Source organism: Cydia fagiglandana, chromosome 19 (assembly GCF_963556715.1).
Source record: "Cydia fagiglandana chromosome 19, ilCydFagi1.1, whole genome shotgun sequence".
Taxonomy (NCBI): Eukaryota; Metazoa; Arthropoda; class Insecta; order Lepidoptera; family Tortricidae; genus Cydia; species Cydia fagiglandana.
The window spans coordinates 12,517,982-12,534,340 of record NC_085950.1 but is presented as its reverse complement, the minus strand read 5'-3'; the positions used below and the strand labels follow the sequence as shown (position 1 = coordinate 12,534,340).

At 42.3% G+C, this 16,359-nt stretch overlaps 1 protein-coding gene across 1 annotated transcript in view; it reads left to right on the top strand.

Annotated features, from left to right (window-relative positions):
- LOC134674227 (uncharacterized) overlaps window positions 1-16,359 on the top strand; it is a 100,807-nt gene that overhangs the window by 23,771 nt on the left and 60,677 nt on the right. Inside the window, exons 3-5 of the mRNA XM_063532286.1 lie at window positions 6,061-6,248; window positions 8,142-8,290; window positions 13,971-14,490. Of these exons, the coding sequence (XP_063388356.1) occupies window positions 6,061-6,248; window positions 8,142-8,290; window positions 13,971-14,490 (857 nt within the window). The remainder of the gene's footprint in view (window positions 1-6,060; window positions 6,249-8,141; window positions 8,291-13,970; window positions 14,491-16,359) is intronic.

Genomic DNA, 16,359 nt, shown 5'->3' with positions numbered 1-16,359 from the left:
GCACATCTCTAACCGGTACCAATCAACCATGCAACTAAACCACTTCGTGTTTAGGCTCGTTTGATTCGTCTCAACAAGATCTTTGACACTAGGTGATAAACCAAACACGAAGCCCAAACACGTAGCCCAAACATGAAGTGGTTCAGTTACGTGATAGACTGGTACCCGTCGCCACCTTCGAGCTCCATCATCAGACCCTAAGTACTGTCTTGTGTCAAAGATCTTGTTGAGACGAATCAAACGAGCCCAAACACGAAGTGGTTTAGTTGCATGGTTGATTGGTACCGGTGACCACATTCCGGCTCCATCATCAGACCTTGAGTACCATCCTGTGTCAAAGATCTTGTTGAGACGAATCAAACGAGCCCAAACACGAAGTGGTTTAGTTGCATAGTTGATTGGTACCGGTGACAACCTTCCTGCTCCATCATCAGACCCTGAGTACTATCTTGTGTCAAAGATCTTGTTGAGACGAATAAAACGAGCCTAAACACGAAGTGGTTTAGTTGCATGGTTGATTGGTACTGGTGACCACCTTCCGGCTCCATCATCAGACCCTGAGTACTATCTTAAGCCAAAGATCTTGTTGAGCCGAATCAAACGAGCCCAAACACGAAGTGGTTTAGTTGCATGGTTGATTGGTATCGGTGACCACCTTCAGTCTCCATCATCAGACCTAGAGTATTATCTTGTGTAAAAGATCTTGTTGAGACGAATAAAACGAGCCTAAACACGAAGTGGTTTAGTTGCATGGTTGATTGGTACTGGTGCCCACCTTCCGGCTCCATCATCAGACCCTGAGTACTATCTTAAGTCAAAGATCTTGTTGAGCCGAATCAAACGAGCCCAAACACGAAGTGGTTTAGTTGCATGGTTGATTGGTACCGGTGACCACCTTCCGGCTCCATCATCAGACCCTGAGTACTATCTTGTGTCAAAGATCTTGTTGAGACGAATCAAACGAGCCCAAACACGAAGTGGTTTAGTTGCATAGTTGATTGGTACCGGTGACCACCTTCCTGCTCCATCATCAGACCCTGAGTACTATCTTGTGTCAAAGATCTTGTTGAGACGAATAAAACGAGCCTAAACACGAAGTGGTTTAGTTGCAAGGTTGATTGGTACTGGTGACCACCTTCCGGCTCCATCATCAGACCCTGAGTACTATCTTAAGCCAAAGATCTTGTTGAGCCGAATCAAACGAGCCCAAACACGAAGTGGTTTAGTTGCATGGTTGATTGGTACCGGTGACCACCTTCCGTCTCCATCATCAGACCTTGAGTATTATCTTGTGTAAAAGATCTTGTTGAGACGAATAAAACGAGCCTAAGCACGAAGTGGTTTAGATGCATGGTTGATTGGTACTGGTGACCACCTTCCGGCTCCATCATCAGACCCTGAGTACTATCTTAAGTCAAAGATCTTGTTGAGACGAATAAAACGAGCCTAAACACGAAGTGGTTTAGTTGCATGGTTGATTGGTACTGGTGACCACCTTCCGGCTCCATCATCAGACCCTGAGTACTATCTTAAGCCAAAGATCTTGTTGAGCCGAATCAAACGAGCCCAAACACGAAGTGGTTTAGTTGCATGGTTGATTGGTACCGGTGACCACCTTCCGTCTCCATCATCAGACCTTGAGTATTATCTTGTGTAAAAGATCTTGTTGAGACGAATAAAACGAGCCTAAACACGAAGTGGTTTAGTTGCATGGTTGATTGGTACTGGTGACCACCTTCCGGCTCCATCATCAGACCCTGAGTACTATCTTAAGTCAAAGATCTTGTTGAGCCGAATCAAACGAGCCCAAACACGAAGTGGTTTAGTTGCATGGTTGATTGGTACCGGTGACCACCTTCCGGCTCCATCATCAGACCCTGAGTACTATCTTGTGTCAAAGATCTTGTTGAGACGAATAAAACGAGCCTAAACACGAAGTGGTTTAGTTGCATGGTTGATTGGTACTGGTGACCACCTTCCGGCTCCATCATCAGACCCTGAGTAGTATCTTAAGTCAAAGATCTTGTTGAGCCGACTCAAACGAACCCAAACACGAAGTGGTTTAGTTGCATGGTTGATTGGTACCGGTGACCACCTTCCGGCTCCATCATCAGACCCTGAGTACTATCTTGTGTCAAACATCTTGTTGAGATGAACAAAACGAGCCTAAACACGAAGTGGTTTAGTTGCATGGTTGATTGGTACCGGTGACAACTTTCCGGCTCCATCATCAGACCCTGAGTACTATCTTGAGTCAAAATTAATACATATAGAATGTCAGGTCGTTTCAAATATTTTTAATCCTGTCCGGTAGTTTATTAAACTGTACCATTATAAATTATAATACTATAAAAACAGTGCTAGGATCAAAGTCTCTCGTTGCGGTTTACACGCACACAGTATCGTTTTACACGGCGCCCGCCGCACACAATGATAAAAAATCTCGTCGTCGCCGTTGAAAATGTGCGGAGCCGACCGACACACGTCCTGCCTCTACAAGCTCTGCCGCGGCACTGAGCTAGCGCAGCGCGCGTCATCGGTAATATAGAGTAGTTTTCAAAAAATTGCCAAAAAATTATAGTAGAATTTCATAAACACTAATGTATACCAATAGTATAAGCAAACGTTGCAGATTGCTTGAGTATGAAAAGGACTTCGATATTAAGTAGATTTTCGTAGGAATTGACACTTGTTTCGGAGAGAAAATTGAGTTCGTTTTACTTTGATTTTCTCTTTCTCAAAGGTATGTAGGAAAAATATCGTTTGATATGCCTAAAGTACAGGGTATTAGTAATACAAAATAGCCAGGTTTAGCAGAGTAAACTTCTTAACATTTCCAAATAAGAGCTTGCCGTTCAGTGCTTCACGGGGTTTTTCGGAAACGACCATCAGAAAAAAATTCATTACTAATTTAATAAGTCCTTTTTCTAATATTTACAACGATATTTAAAAAGATAAGAAGACGCTTTTACTGGAACAAGTACTCATTGTTTCTAATAATGAGCTCAAAGTCCTGAATTTCGTCGACTAGTATCATCAATTTTGCATTATTTCGACTTTTCTTGTAAGAGCGCTCTTAAACTACACAGTCAGGTTTATCCTTGTTAATAAAAGATATGTGCGTAAACGAAACTTTTGATACCTTACGCCTTTCTAAATCTAGCGCGGTCCAGTGTTGATATTTAGCAACAGCCGTTTTATGTGGATATCGGAAACGCTTTGATGGATCAGCTAAACAGGACGGGAGACGTGATTTAAGTGGGGCTAATGCACCGACAATGATCTAGAGACTGGTTCAAATTGAATTATTGGTCATGCACCGACGGCAAGGCGTTCACCCCCACACCTTGAGAGCTCGGTTTTAGAGAGATTTTCTCCAGCTGTGGAATGAACTCCGTGCCAAGCTTTTCGCTAAGGACTAATGGCTATGATAACTTTACCATCAGGCAGCGCGTACGCTCATGTGCCACCAACTTGGTACAACAATGCAAACATTTTCACAAAGTATGTCTATGTCGTGCATCGATAGCGACTTGACATTGCCCTGGTTAAAATACTGAAATTTAAACAGAAGTCCTAAGACATTGCGCACAATCGGTCGTTATATTAAGACAGATCACCCCAATATCCAGCAGAGTTCACTATACATAAGGGTCCCCCCACATCTGTCGTCTTTCGAGCGTCGGCGTCTGTCGGCGCCGGTCCAGCGCTATGGAAAATGACGTCGCTGCGCAGTTGCGTCGACGCTGCGTCGACGTTCCGTCGACGTCGGCCATAGAATTGTAGACGCCGACGCTCGAAAGACGCCAGATGTGGGGGGGGGGGGGCTATGTCGTGCATCCATAGCGACTTGACATTTCCCTGGTTAAAATACTGAAATTTAAACAGAAGTCCTAAGACATTGCACATAAATCGGTCGTTATATTAAGACAGATCACCCCAATATCCAGCAGAGTTCACTATACATAAGTTTGAGTAAGCAATACTTGCGTCAGTTAAACAGAAGCTCAGAGGCCCTGAGACAGTGAATACATCTAAGACATTAATTTACATGCGCATAATCGAACGAATGCCGGCTGGCATTACATCACGACTGGCCCAGCGAATCCAACTCTGATCACCCCTATATTTAGTGTTCGCAGTTTTTGATTTCGTCGTTTTTAGGGTTCCGTACCCAAAGGGTAAAACGGGACCCTATTACTAAGACTTCGCTGTCCGTCCGTCCGTCCGTCCGTCCGTCTGTCTGTCACCAGGCTGTATCTCACGAACCGTGATAGCTAGACAGTTGAAATTTTCACAGATTATGTATTTCTGTTGCCGCTATAACAACAAATACTAAAAACAGAATAAAATAAAGATTTAAATGGGGCTCCCATACAACAAACGTGATTTTTGACCGAAGTTAAGCAACGTTGGGCGGGGTCAGTACTTGGATGGGTGACCGTTTTTTTTGCTTTTTTTTGTTTTTTTTTTTTGCATTGTGGTGCGGAACCCTTCGTGCGCGCGTCCGACTCGCACTTGCCCGGTTTTTATTCTCCGATAGATACTATCTCAGTACTCGTATTATCGCAAGAGTGAAAAATTGTAGTGCGTACTTGTCAATGTTTAAGAGATCCTATTGATCCATACGCTGTGCCTCGTTTTATTGAAATTTTAAACAATGGAAATCTCAGTAAGGTTTAAGGCCTGTGCACACCGGCTTGCGTGTGCGTGACGTGTACGTGCGCGTGCGCTAAAATGTTGGACCCGCACACGCACACGTCACGCTAGCGGTGTGCCGTCTCTCATAAAGATCTGTATACTACAACGTCGCACGCGCACGTGTAAGTCACGCACACACAGCCGGTGTGCAGAGGCCTTTATTATTTGCTTTCATTACAAAATAGATTAATGCCAATTCCAAAGACAGACCCCGGTATAAAGGGGCCCACTGATTAACAGTCCGCCGGATCGGCCTGTCAGTTGTTCGGAACTGTCAAAATTTTGTTCTAACTGACAGGCCGATACCGTCCGGCGGACTGTTAATCAGTGGGCCGCTTAAGACAGCAAATTTCTGTTTAATTTTAACTAACTAACAAACTCATGTCAAAATGACTGATAGGGACCGGTTACCTATCAACGGCAGTTTAGATTTGACAGAGGTTTATGATTAAATAATACTATTAATCAAAGCATCTCCCGATAAAAACTAGATGAGGAACGAGGTCAATCCACGCCAGATTACATGTAATAATTGATCATTGTATCAATAACCCACTGTATCCTAACCGGTTGCTCGGCATCTGGGTCGCCTTACATCACTTTAACCCGGTGAACTCGAGAGCCGGCGTTGCCTCCGCAAGAATTAAATGAGTCACGCGCTAGTCTGCGGCGGGGTTTTTCGAAACGTAGGCATTCCTAAGGTTTATCTGCCTCTCTATCGTTCGAATATGCAAGAGTGATAAAGAGGCATAACGAAATTTCCCTTTGACTCGCGGAGATAAGCGCTATCGCTGATATTTGCTCATAACTTTATATCATTAGGATTTGCCTTGTTAGCGTTATAGATAAAATGTAACCTTCGATATGCAATCTGCTAAGTTTTTTTTGATTACGGATGAAAACAATTGATTCAAAATCGCGTAAAATTTAGGCGGATGTACATAAATTGGGTGACAGTGCAACAACGCTACGTCATTGAGTTTGTGCTCTGATGATTGTTGTTTGGAGAAAATAAAACTCAACCAAAACAGATGGTTAGAGACGTATGTGATTCGAACGTCTAATGGCCTTGTCGACGTTAAACAAATAAAAAATTATTCCCTTTTGTCTCAATGCCTGTCTATTGTCTAATACGAGATACCTACGCGTATGACCTATCACCCCGTCTAGCGTCTCAAACTACCTAGCTTAGACGCTCAACAGCTCCGTGTTAACAACTATTCACAACAAATCTAGACTGGAGACAGACATGACACTGACCTAACCTGCCATTTAGAGTATTTTCTTTATGATGTAAGTACATATTTAACTTTGTTCGTATGATGATACAATCTCTCAACCGAACTATCTCTATTCCAGGTGCGGACATGTCCTTCCAGGGCGAGTATGCAGCGTCCGTGCTAGGGCTGGGCGGGGACGCAGCTCGCGAAGAACCGGCGGCGTCCCCGCGACCCGCGTCACGGGCGCTCTACCCCCCTGATGCCCCCGCGCCTCCGCCCGTACCCGCGCACCGCCCGGACAACGCGGACCCCAAGTTTAACAACAACGTGAGTATTAGTTCCTATGCTATCTATCTATCTGCTAAGATCTATGCTAGAGCTAAGCGGAGACGCCGTTCGCGAGGAGCTGGCAGCATTCGCGCGCCTTACCCTCGTGGTGCTTTCCTGCTGACGACCACGGCCGCGCACCGTCCAGACAATGCGGACCCCAAGTTTAACTACAACTTGAGTACTGGCCGAAGCACACCGCTTGCGTGTACAGCACGGCTCGCTTTGCAGTACATAAATACTCGTCAAAATGCGACCTGCAACACAAGCGATGTACTACGTAAAGAGCCGGATGTGCTGCATACGCATCCAGTGTTCAGCCAGCCCCTAAAGTTATACAGAGCGAGCCGCTCGGCGTCAGAGCAAATGTCGTTTTATTTTATCCACTATTTGTAGCGGATTTTACAGACATCAGTAGAAAGTAACTAAGCCGAATAAGACAAAGTATTCAGGGCTGAACACTAAAGTTGTCTTCACTTTATTGTAAACTCGCCCGCTTAGCAACTTCTAGCATTAATTATAACACATTAGGTACATGTCACGGAAAGTTGTAGTGTTCAAAGAGGCCAATAATCGAATAGCGTTACGACTATAATAACTCCTTAGCCACTCAAATCCGGCACCAGACTGATTCTGAAACAGATTTACGACTCTCCGCTCGTATAAATCAGCTGTACTGCTCGTATATTATGTATAGTCCGGAACACATTGTTGGAGTCGTAATATACGATGTCGCTTGACGACTGCCCTGTCAAAACGGTGCCTACATTCGAGTACAGCTGCAGACATTTAAAACCCTTCAGGTTTGTATACAGGAGGGTTATTCTTCTAGTTTCAAGTTTGATGTTCATTGTGAAGCATTCGCAAGCTGCACTGAAAATGTGTATGTAAATATCTAGGATTGGTATGCCACATTTCAAGGTTGTTGCATTACAAGGCACATTGTTCACGAAGTGTAGTTTCATAGTTGTTGAGATGAGATACAGCCTAACTAAACATTTCCTAGTTGAGAGTGCCTTTTGTCACGATTTAAGACAGCAGTTAGGCGCGGCTTTGGAGGTCTGAAATCGCAGGTCGCCAATCTATTACCCAAGTTGCCGAATGAATTGGCAAGGCCTATTCTTGGATCGCTATAGCCACTATAACTCCAATAGTATAGCAGGTATACAGGAGCAAATTCCTAGGAAATCCACGCACACTGAAGGAGACCGAACCTGAAGACCTTGCTAGGTTTCGTGGAGGACGTGGGGTGGTTAGAGTAGGACTACCTCGTTTCACGCAGAAGAGGCACAGTGGATGTCGAATTGCGGAAAATGCCAAGTAAAACTAACTCCATTCCCGGACGCTTGTTTGAAAACAACTGATTACAGGCATGGCTCGCTCCGCGATCTAGTCGCTTTGCTACAGGTAGCTAAAAGTACATCCGTTCCACACCATTTTTGGTGGCTAGCCATAAGCCGCGCGTGGCGCTCTCGCCACCTAGCGGACGTATGTGTCCTGATCGTAACAGACGCGCTTTGTTAGAGAGTGAGTCTTCTGTACCTATGACAAAAAAGAATAGATAGTATAGAGGGTGTATAGAGGGGAGTGTCATTGTGAAGTTTGTAGTCACAGTAAATTTACTGCCATCTATCGACACACGACTAAAACTCAAAATGAAAACGTAGAAAATTATCAAATTGATCCATGTTCATTCATTCATATCTATGTGTTAAAATTGTTAAATATGAAACGGTGTCGTCATGCCATCTAGCCGATAATAGGCTAAAGGTGTGTGCGGCATCTATCCGAGAATGACTTTTTCTTGATTTCCGAGGCCTTAGACTTTATTCATCTTATACGAAGTTACATATGTCTTTGATTCTGTGCTGATAATTAGTCTGTATGTTCCAGCAACGGTTCCCCGGCAACAACGCGACGACGAACGGCACGACGGAGGAGGAGGGCGTGCTGGACCTGCGCGCGCGCGACCCCTCCGTCATCTCCGTCGGCTCGCAGCACTCCGGCGCCTCCGAGACCGCGGGCTACCTCGACGCCGTGCGGTAACTACTCATAACTTGCTGTATGATTATACAGTGTGTGTCTGACCACGGGGCTTTAAATCCAGGGCTCGGTTCTACTCGCTAAACTGAGCTACTTTTACTATGGGGCCAACCCTCAAATCCCGAATATTTTTTTTACTTCTTCATACATTTTGGCTGATCAGATGTCGATGTTTTCTATGGAAAAGCCAAAAATTTTTCCCCGATTTGAGGGTTGGTCCCATTGTAAAAGTAGCTCAGTTTAGCGAGTAAAATGAAGCCCTGGATTTAAAGCCCCATGATCAGACACACCATGTATTAAGCATAAGAGCCCAAACGGGGCTCGGCTTAAAAAGTCCAAGTAAAACAAAAAAAACCGGGCAAGTGCGAGTCGGACTCACGCACGAAGGGTTCCGTACCATAAAGCAAAAAAAAAAACGGAAAAAAATGCAAAAAGAAAACGGTCACCCATCCAAGTACTGACCACGCCCGACGTTGCTTAACTTTGGTCAAAAATCAAGTTTCCAGTATGGGAGCCCCACTTAAATCTTTATTTTATTCTGTTTTTAGTATTTGTTGTTATAGCGGCAACAGAAATACATCATTTGTGAAAATTTCAACTGTCTAGCTATCACGGTTCGTGAGATACAGCCTGGTGACAGACAGACGGACAGACGGACGGACGGACAGCGAAGTCTTAGTAATAGGGTCCCGTTTTACCCTTTGGGTACGGAACCCTAAAAAAGAGGGGCAATTACTGCAATGTTCTGCCGCCAGAGTGCAGCACTCCTCTAGTAAACCATAGAGTAACTTTTACATACTGTGCCATAAACTGTTTTTTGACAAGTTTTCACAGACAATAAAATATGACTTTGAGGCTGCAAGGCGGTTTCTTAACAAAAGCCTGCCGGGAAACGCGAAAATCGACATTTAGTTATCTGCCTCTTTATCGCTCGAATATGCAAGAGTAATTAATAGAGAGGTTAGATAACGAAATTTCGATTTTCTTGTTTCGCCGTAGACCCCCAGATTGTGACGGATAGTGGTAGTGGCGCCTCCTACGCACAGTTTCGCGTAATATTCCCTGCAAACATTCTGCTTTCTCAGATCGATAATGCACCGACCTTATCCTTGAACTGCAGGTTAACGCTTTGTCCACCAAAGACATCAACTGACGCGCGCGGCTACGGCCTAATATCAACCTTCGTGCATTCACGAAGTTCACGATGACGCGCCGCGCACGTTAGGAGTAGTTTGAGTTCAATTAGCTACTTTCCTACTAGTCAAATCAGCTTCTTTTTTAGAACTGTCAAAACGATTTGCTAATATGGAATTTATATGAAAACGTGTGTAGTGACGTCACGGTGAACTCAGCTACTTTTAATATTTCAATCCGATTTATTAAATAGAAATTGTGGTTAAAAAGAACTGCTATCTATGCTTATCTAATAATTATTTGGTGTGTTATTTCGTGCACAGTGTGAAATAATTTATTTTAAGTAGAGGAAAGTACCCAATTGTTTAATGGTCCATCACACTTAAGCTGAACAAAATGTATACGCGTTACTCTAATAATGTGGTTATTAAACCACAGAAAATAAATCTCGATCTCGATGAAAAAAAGGTTTCAGAAGGCACTGCTTTTTCTAATCACTTGGATAATAGAATTTCTAAAAAGCGAATATATTAAGAGATTTAGTAGGGGAGGGATGCGGTCGGATTGTCATCACCCCCGCTGTAAGGACCACGATCGCTTTGCAAGTGTGACGACAAGAAAAAGAGAAGTAGATGTACGGCCTACCTTTATAGTTTTGCTGTACGCGACCACCACCTCAGGGTTCAGTAGACATATGATAGAGTCTTGGAATAACACTGATAGACCGGGAGATAGTGACACATTTTACTGGGTCATTTGTACCAGTATGGCGGTTCGTCAGGGGTCTAAGTACGTAATGAACGAAATAAAAATGATGGTCATAGCGCTGGTACTGGCGGCCCAATCGCGTGGGCGTTAGTCGAACGTGTCGGATAAAATACGAGTGTCGAACAATTTGTTCCACAAAAATCCTCGTATTATTCGATAGTCCATAAAAAAGAAGTAGACGGTAGCGTAATGCCATACTTCTCCGGTGTGACTTACAGCCCGCCATACTGAGGCGAACACATTAATTAAAAAAAAACAATTCAATCATTTGTGCCAAGCTAATTTTTGCACAGGTGATCATCGTCGAGCAGCCATTCATGGACATCACCATGCCATACTTTTCGGATGGTTCCAAATGGCCGCCATACCGCCGCAAAGGAGTTAACTTTTTTTTATTGCTAAACGATTTGTACCATCTTGTAATTTTTTTTCAAGACTTTCTGTGTGATCATAAATGGAAATCTCATAATGCCATACCTGTAGGAGGTGGCAAATGTGTACAATTTTTTTTTTTTATTTCAATATTTTCTACCCTTTTTCCCCCTATTAGAAGTATGGCAAATATAATAATGGTCACATTGCATCATATAATTTCCAAAAATCCAAATGCCATACTGGTACAAATCGTCAAAAAATTGTTTTTTTGTTTTAAGTCTTGGCTTAAGTCTCACAGTCGTCCGCCCCGTAGTTATAATCTGAAATATTTTTTTTAGGTATAATTGTATCCAAACAAACAGAATATGATGATGCCATGCTGTAAAAAATTATTTTACGTATACATAGTCGTATTTTTGAAACGTGTCGATTAAATAAGTTTTTCAAGTATGGCAGCACTTTTTCCCCCTACTATAAGTATGCCAATTGTCGCAGTATGTCGCGGTATGGTCGCAGTTCTAACCTAACCTAACCCACTTTTCTGGCAACAGTTTGTTTTCGTGGGGTCGCAGATCTAACTTAACCTAACCCACTTTTCTAGCAACAGTTTTTTTATTGGGCTCCGCATCTGCTCCGGCGCTACGGGCATAGCAGCCCCTTCGCCCTTGCGTAGCAAAGCGCAGGCGCTAATGCTATGTGCCATTCTGCTAAATGTAGCTTATGACAGATGCGTTTTAGATCATACAAGTTATACCAAATAGAAAGAATCGAAATACGTTTTCTGCGATGTAAATATTCGCCTAAATCCTATTATGCTAAACAGATTATGCAAATCACATTTCGGACATTTAAACAAACGCAAAATAAAATTATTCGTATTAAAAGTCGGCCAAAATAATAGTAGTCTATTTAAGATTCGGACTTGCAAACATTCGGCCTATTGCATATTATACAAACTGAAGTTTTCTGCAAATTTAACATTCGTCGAAATACATTTCTGCGAAATAGGTTATGCCAGATGCGTTTCGGGTCACGGAAGTTATGCCAAATAGACGGAACCCCCGAATTCCGAATATTGTATCTCTTTGAACTGCGGTCTTTTGACATATAAACATCGATAGCGAGTTATTCCAAGACGTTATCAAATTGCACAACGGGACTTAATCGCGTATTTAAGTTTTAAGATTTACCCGATCTCTCCGATCACATCGCCACGGATCGGTTTTGTGATTTCTCCGAGACCACGGGGACAACGCCGTCCTCGAAACGTCGGAAAAAAATCTTAAAACTTAAATACGCGATTAAGTCCCGTTGTGCAGTTTGATAGTGTTTAATAATCGTGAAAGTTTAAATCATAGACCGGGAGATAGTGACACATTTTACGGGTCATTTGTACCAGTATGGCGGTTCGTCAGGGGTCTAAGCATGTAATGAAGGAAAGAAAAATGATGGTCATAACGCTGGTACCGGCGGCCCAATCGCGTGGGCGTTAGTCGAACGTGTCGGATAAAATACGAGTGTCGAACGATTTGTTCCACAAAAATCCTCGTATTTTCCGATAGTCCATAAAAAAGAAGTAGGCGGTAGCGTAATGCCATACTTCTCCGGTGTGACTTACAGCCCGCCATACTGAGGCGAACACATTAATTTAAAAAAAACAATTCAACCATTTGTGCCAAGCTAATTTTTGCACAGGTGATTATCGTCGAGCAGCCATTCATGGACATCACCATGCCATACTCTTCGGACGGTTCCAAATGGCCGCCATACCGCCGCAATGGAGTTAATTTTTATTTTTTTGCTAAACGATTTGTACCAGTACTGCATTTAAATTTTTGGAAAGTATTTGATAAAATGTGACCGTTATTATAATTGCCATGGGTTCCGTCTATTTGGCATAACTTCCGTGACCCGAAACGCATCTGGCATAACCTATTTCGCAGAAATGTATTTCGACGAATGTTAAATTTGCAGAAAACTTCAGTTTGTATAATATGCAATAGGCCGAATGTTTGCAAGTCCGAATCTTAAATAGACTACTATTATTTTGGCCGACTTTTAATACGAATAATTTTATTTTGCGTTTGTTTAAATGTCCGAAATGTGATTTGCATAATCTGTTTAGCATAATAGGATTTAGGCGAATATTTACATCGCAGAAAACGTATTTCGATTCTTTCTATTTGGTATAACTTGTATGATCTAAAACGCATCTGTCATAAGCTACATTTAGCAGAATGGCACATAGCATTAGCGCCTGCGCTTTGCTACGCAAGGGCGAAGGGGCTGCTATGCCCGTAGCGCCGGAGCAGATGCGGAGCCCAATAAAAAAACTGTTGCTAGAAAAGTGGGTTAGGTTAAGTTAGATCTGCGACCCCACGAAAACAAACTGTTGCCAGAAAAGTGGGTTAGGTTAGGTTAGAACTGCGACCCCACGAAAACAAACTGTTGCCAGAAAAGTGGGTTAGGTTAGGTTAGAACTGCGACCCCACGAAAACAAACTGTTGCCAGAAAAGTGGGTAAGGTTAGGTTAGAACTGCGACCCCACGAAAACCAACTGTTGCCAGAAAAGTGGGTTAGGTTAGGTTAGAACTGCGACCCCACGAAAACAAACTGTTGCCAGAAAAGTGGGTTAGGTTACGTTAGAACTGCGACCCCACGAAAACAAACTGTTGCTAGAAAAGTGGGTTAGGTTAGGTTAGAACTGCGACCCCACGAAAATAAAATGTTGCCAAAAAAGTGGGTTAGGTTAGGTTAGAACTGCGACCCCACGAAACCAAACTGTTGCCAGAAAAGTGGGTTAGGTTAGGTTAGAACTGCGACCCCCAAGAAAACGAACTGTTGCCAGAAAAGTGGGTTAGGTTAAGTTAGAACTGCGACCCCATGAAAACAAACTGTTATTATTCGGCGAAATGAAATTATGAGAAATAATAGTTGCGAGTTGCGAAACATTCGGCGAATTAATTTCAGCCAAAAAATATTGGGCCTACAACATATATGATTCTCGCAAGTATGCAAAACATTTCTATGCCATAAGATTTTATGCTTGTAGTACATTATGCTTAATGGCGAATTATGCTAAAATAATTTATTCCAAATAAAATTATGCGAAATTAAACAGATACCAGGTCTGGATTCGGACATTAAAATTATGCCAAAAGACACTTCGATCAATAAAAATTATGCGTAGAGCACGTATGCGCAACAATCCAGTACCAAGTGAGTTTATGCTAACAGTATATTATGCCTAAAGTTATTATGCACAATAGAATTATTACAAAAAAAAATATGCCAAAGATAGGGGAACCGGAATTCGGTCTCTAGTCACAAAACCTGTTAGGGTGTTCCATTCTACCGATATATCGATGCTTCGATTGCTTACGTTATCATACCATGTTCCAGATCAACCGTGTCCGTGTACTCCGGCAACTCCAACTCCAGTTCCGACCGCGACATCCTAGACCTTTCCATGCCGGACAAGAACTCCATGACGGAGGTGTGCTACGTGTGCGGCGACGAATACAAGCGCGGGACGCTCTGTAACCTACACACTAAGGAGCCGAAGGACAAAAACGTAAGTCCACTTTGCTGTAGCCGAGTACGGACAACTAAAATATGTAAGTTGCTAACTGACGACCTGTCGATGCCGGACAAGAACTCCAGGACGGAGGTGTGCTACGTGTGCGGCGACGAATACAAGCGCGGGACGCTCTGTAACCTACACACTAAGGAGCCGAAGGACAAAAACGTAAGTCCACTTTGCTGTAGCCGAGTACGGACAACTAAAATATGTAAGTTGCTAACTGACGATCTGTCGATGCCGGACAAGAACTCCATGACGGAGGTGTGCTACGTGTGCGGCGACGAATACAAGCGCGGGACGCTCTGTAATCTACACACTAAAGGGCCGAAGGACAAAAACGTAAGTAACTGTCACACAGATTTATTACTAAGGGTGGTATTTTGTCTCACATTTTGGTTAATGAGAGAGTGTGACTCAATGATATTGGACCAAGATATTGGACAGATAAAATACCACCCTAAAGTATGGCCGCAGAGATCGAGTAATTACATACACTCCCCCAACAATATTTCACAACAGGTTACTCAAAAAATGTCGAGTCCGGCGTTACGAAACTCACATGACGTTCAAACTCTATGTAGTTCCGCCGCTACTCAGTAGATGGCACTAACCGTCTCTCTTGTGTTGTTTCATATTACGAGTACAGTGAAACCTGGTTAATTGGCACCTGCATAAATGGAAAACCTCAATAATTGCAACCAAAAGTCCGGTCCCGGTCCCTTGAGACCAAAAGGCCTCTATAATTGAAATTTTGGAACCTCTATAATTGCAATTTAGATTTTAGTGGTTTTCGTAATTTTGCCTCTGTAATTGATCACATTGCAACTAAGACCTCTATAATTGACACTGTGTTAAAAAATCCGTAATAATTGCTCTTTTTTTTACCTCTATTATTGAAACGAGTCTTAATTATTACCTCTGTAATTGAAATAATGCAGTTGTAGACAGCAGGAACAATATTTTAATAGCAACGATCATTTTATTTATATCTTCATCCAGAATTCAATTTATTTATTGGGTATCTATCACAGCCTATAGTAGGTGAAATAGTTTTGTTAAAATCAAAAACAAAGTATGCTTTTCACATTCTAATAAAACTTTCTTCTACTTTTAATTCAATGGAATTTTTAAACCCAAATGAAAATAAAAAAATAAAGAAAATAAAGTAGTAATTAATGTAGTGTAAAAGTGCAAGTATTGACAGAAGCTATATATAGCTTTTTTATAGACTAGAAACCCAGAACGTAAGCGTGTAAATCTATACTTTCAATGGTTATTTGCACCTCTATAAAAGAAATTTGTCAGAACGCAACCTCTATTAATGAAAACCTCTATAATTGACACAACGATTTTTTTGAACCTCGTTAATTGACACGACCTGCTTAAATGAAAAACCTGGTTAATTGACAAAAAATGGCCGGTCCCTTGAGATTGCAATTATCCAGGTTCCACTGTAAATATAAATCGCTATTATTTCTCTCAATTAAAGACAATGTTGCAACATGCACTCGTGATAACTCCAGATTACCTTTTTAATTAGTTTTATACTCGTCGACTTTAATTCTTGAATTTCTTTGGGTACTTTTAATGTATGGGCTCTCAACTCAACTATAATATTCATTACGATACAGTTTAGTCAACTATAATGAAATTGACCAATCACAGCCGCGGTCAAGAGGACGAAACAAAACCATAGCTCAAATTAATTATTTATTTTAGGTTGTATTGTCGGAACAATTGCTTCATAAGTCAGAAACGCACATGTGACACCCTTAATATAGGAACATCCATAGACTACGAAAACCGCTTAGCGTTACTTGTTAGTCTACATAGGCTACTGCACGGCTAAAATCGAGAAAAAAACTGTTTAAAAATTGAATTTAGCCAGGAGCAAGTACCAGGGCCTCATGTGTTACGAGAAGGCGACCTGAATATATTCACGTGAGCAGTTCAGGCGTGCGCCTTTCAACCCGGACTTCGCAAGGTCAGAACCTGGCTCCTATCATAGAGTAACTTATACATATGGTGCCTAAAACTGTTTTTTGACAGACAATAAAATATGACATTGATGCATCAAGGCGTTTTGTTAACAAGGGGCTATCGGGAAACGCGAAAATCGACATTTAGTTATCTGCCTCTTTATCGCTCGAATATGCAAGAGTGATAGAGAGGTTAGATAACGAAATTTCGATTTTCTTGTTTCGCGGT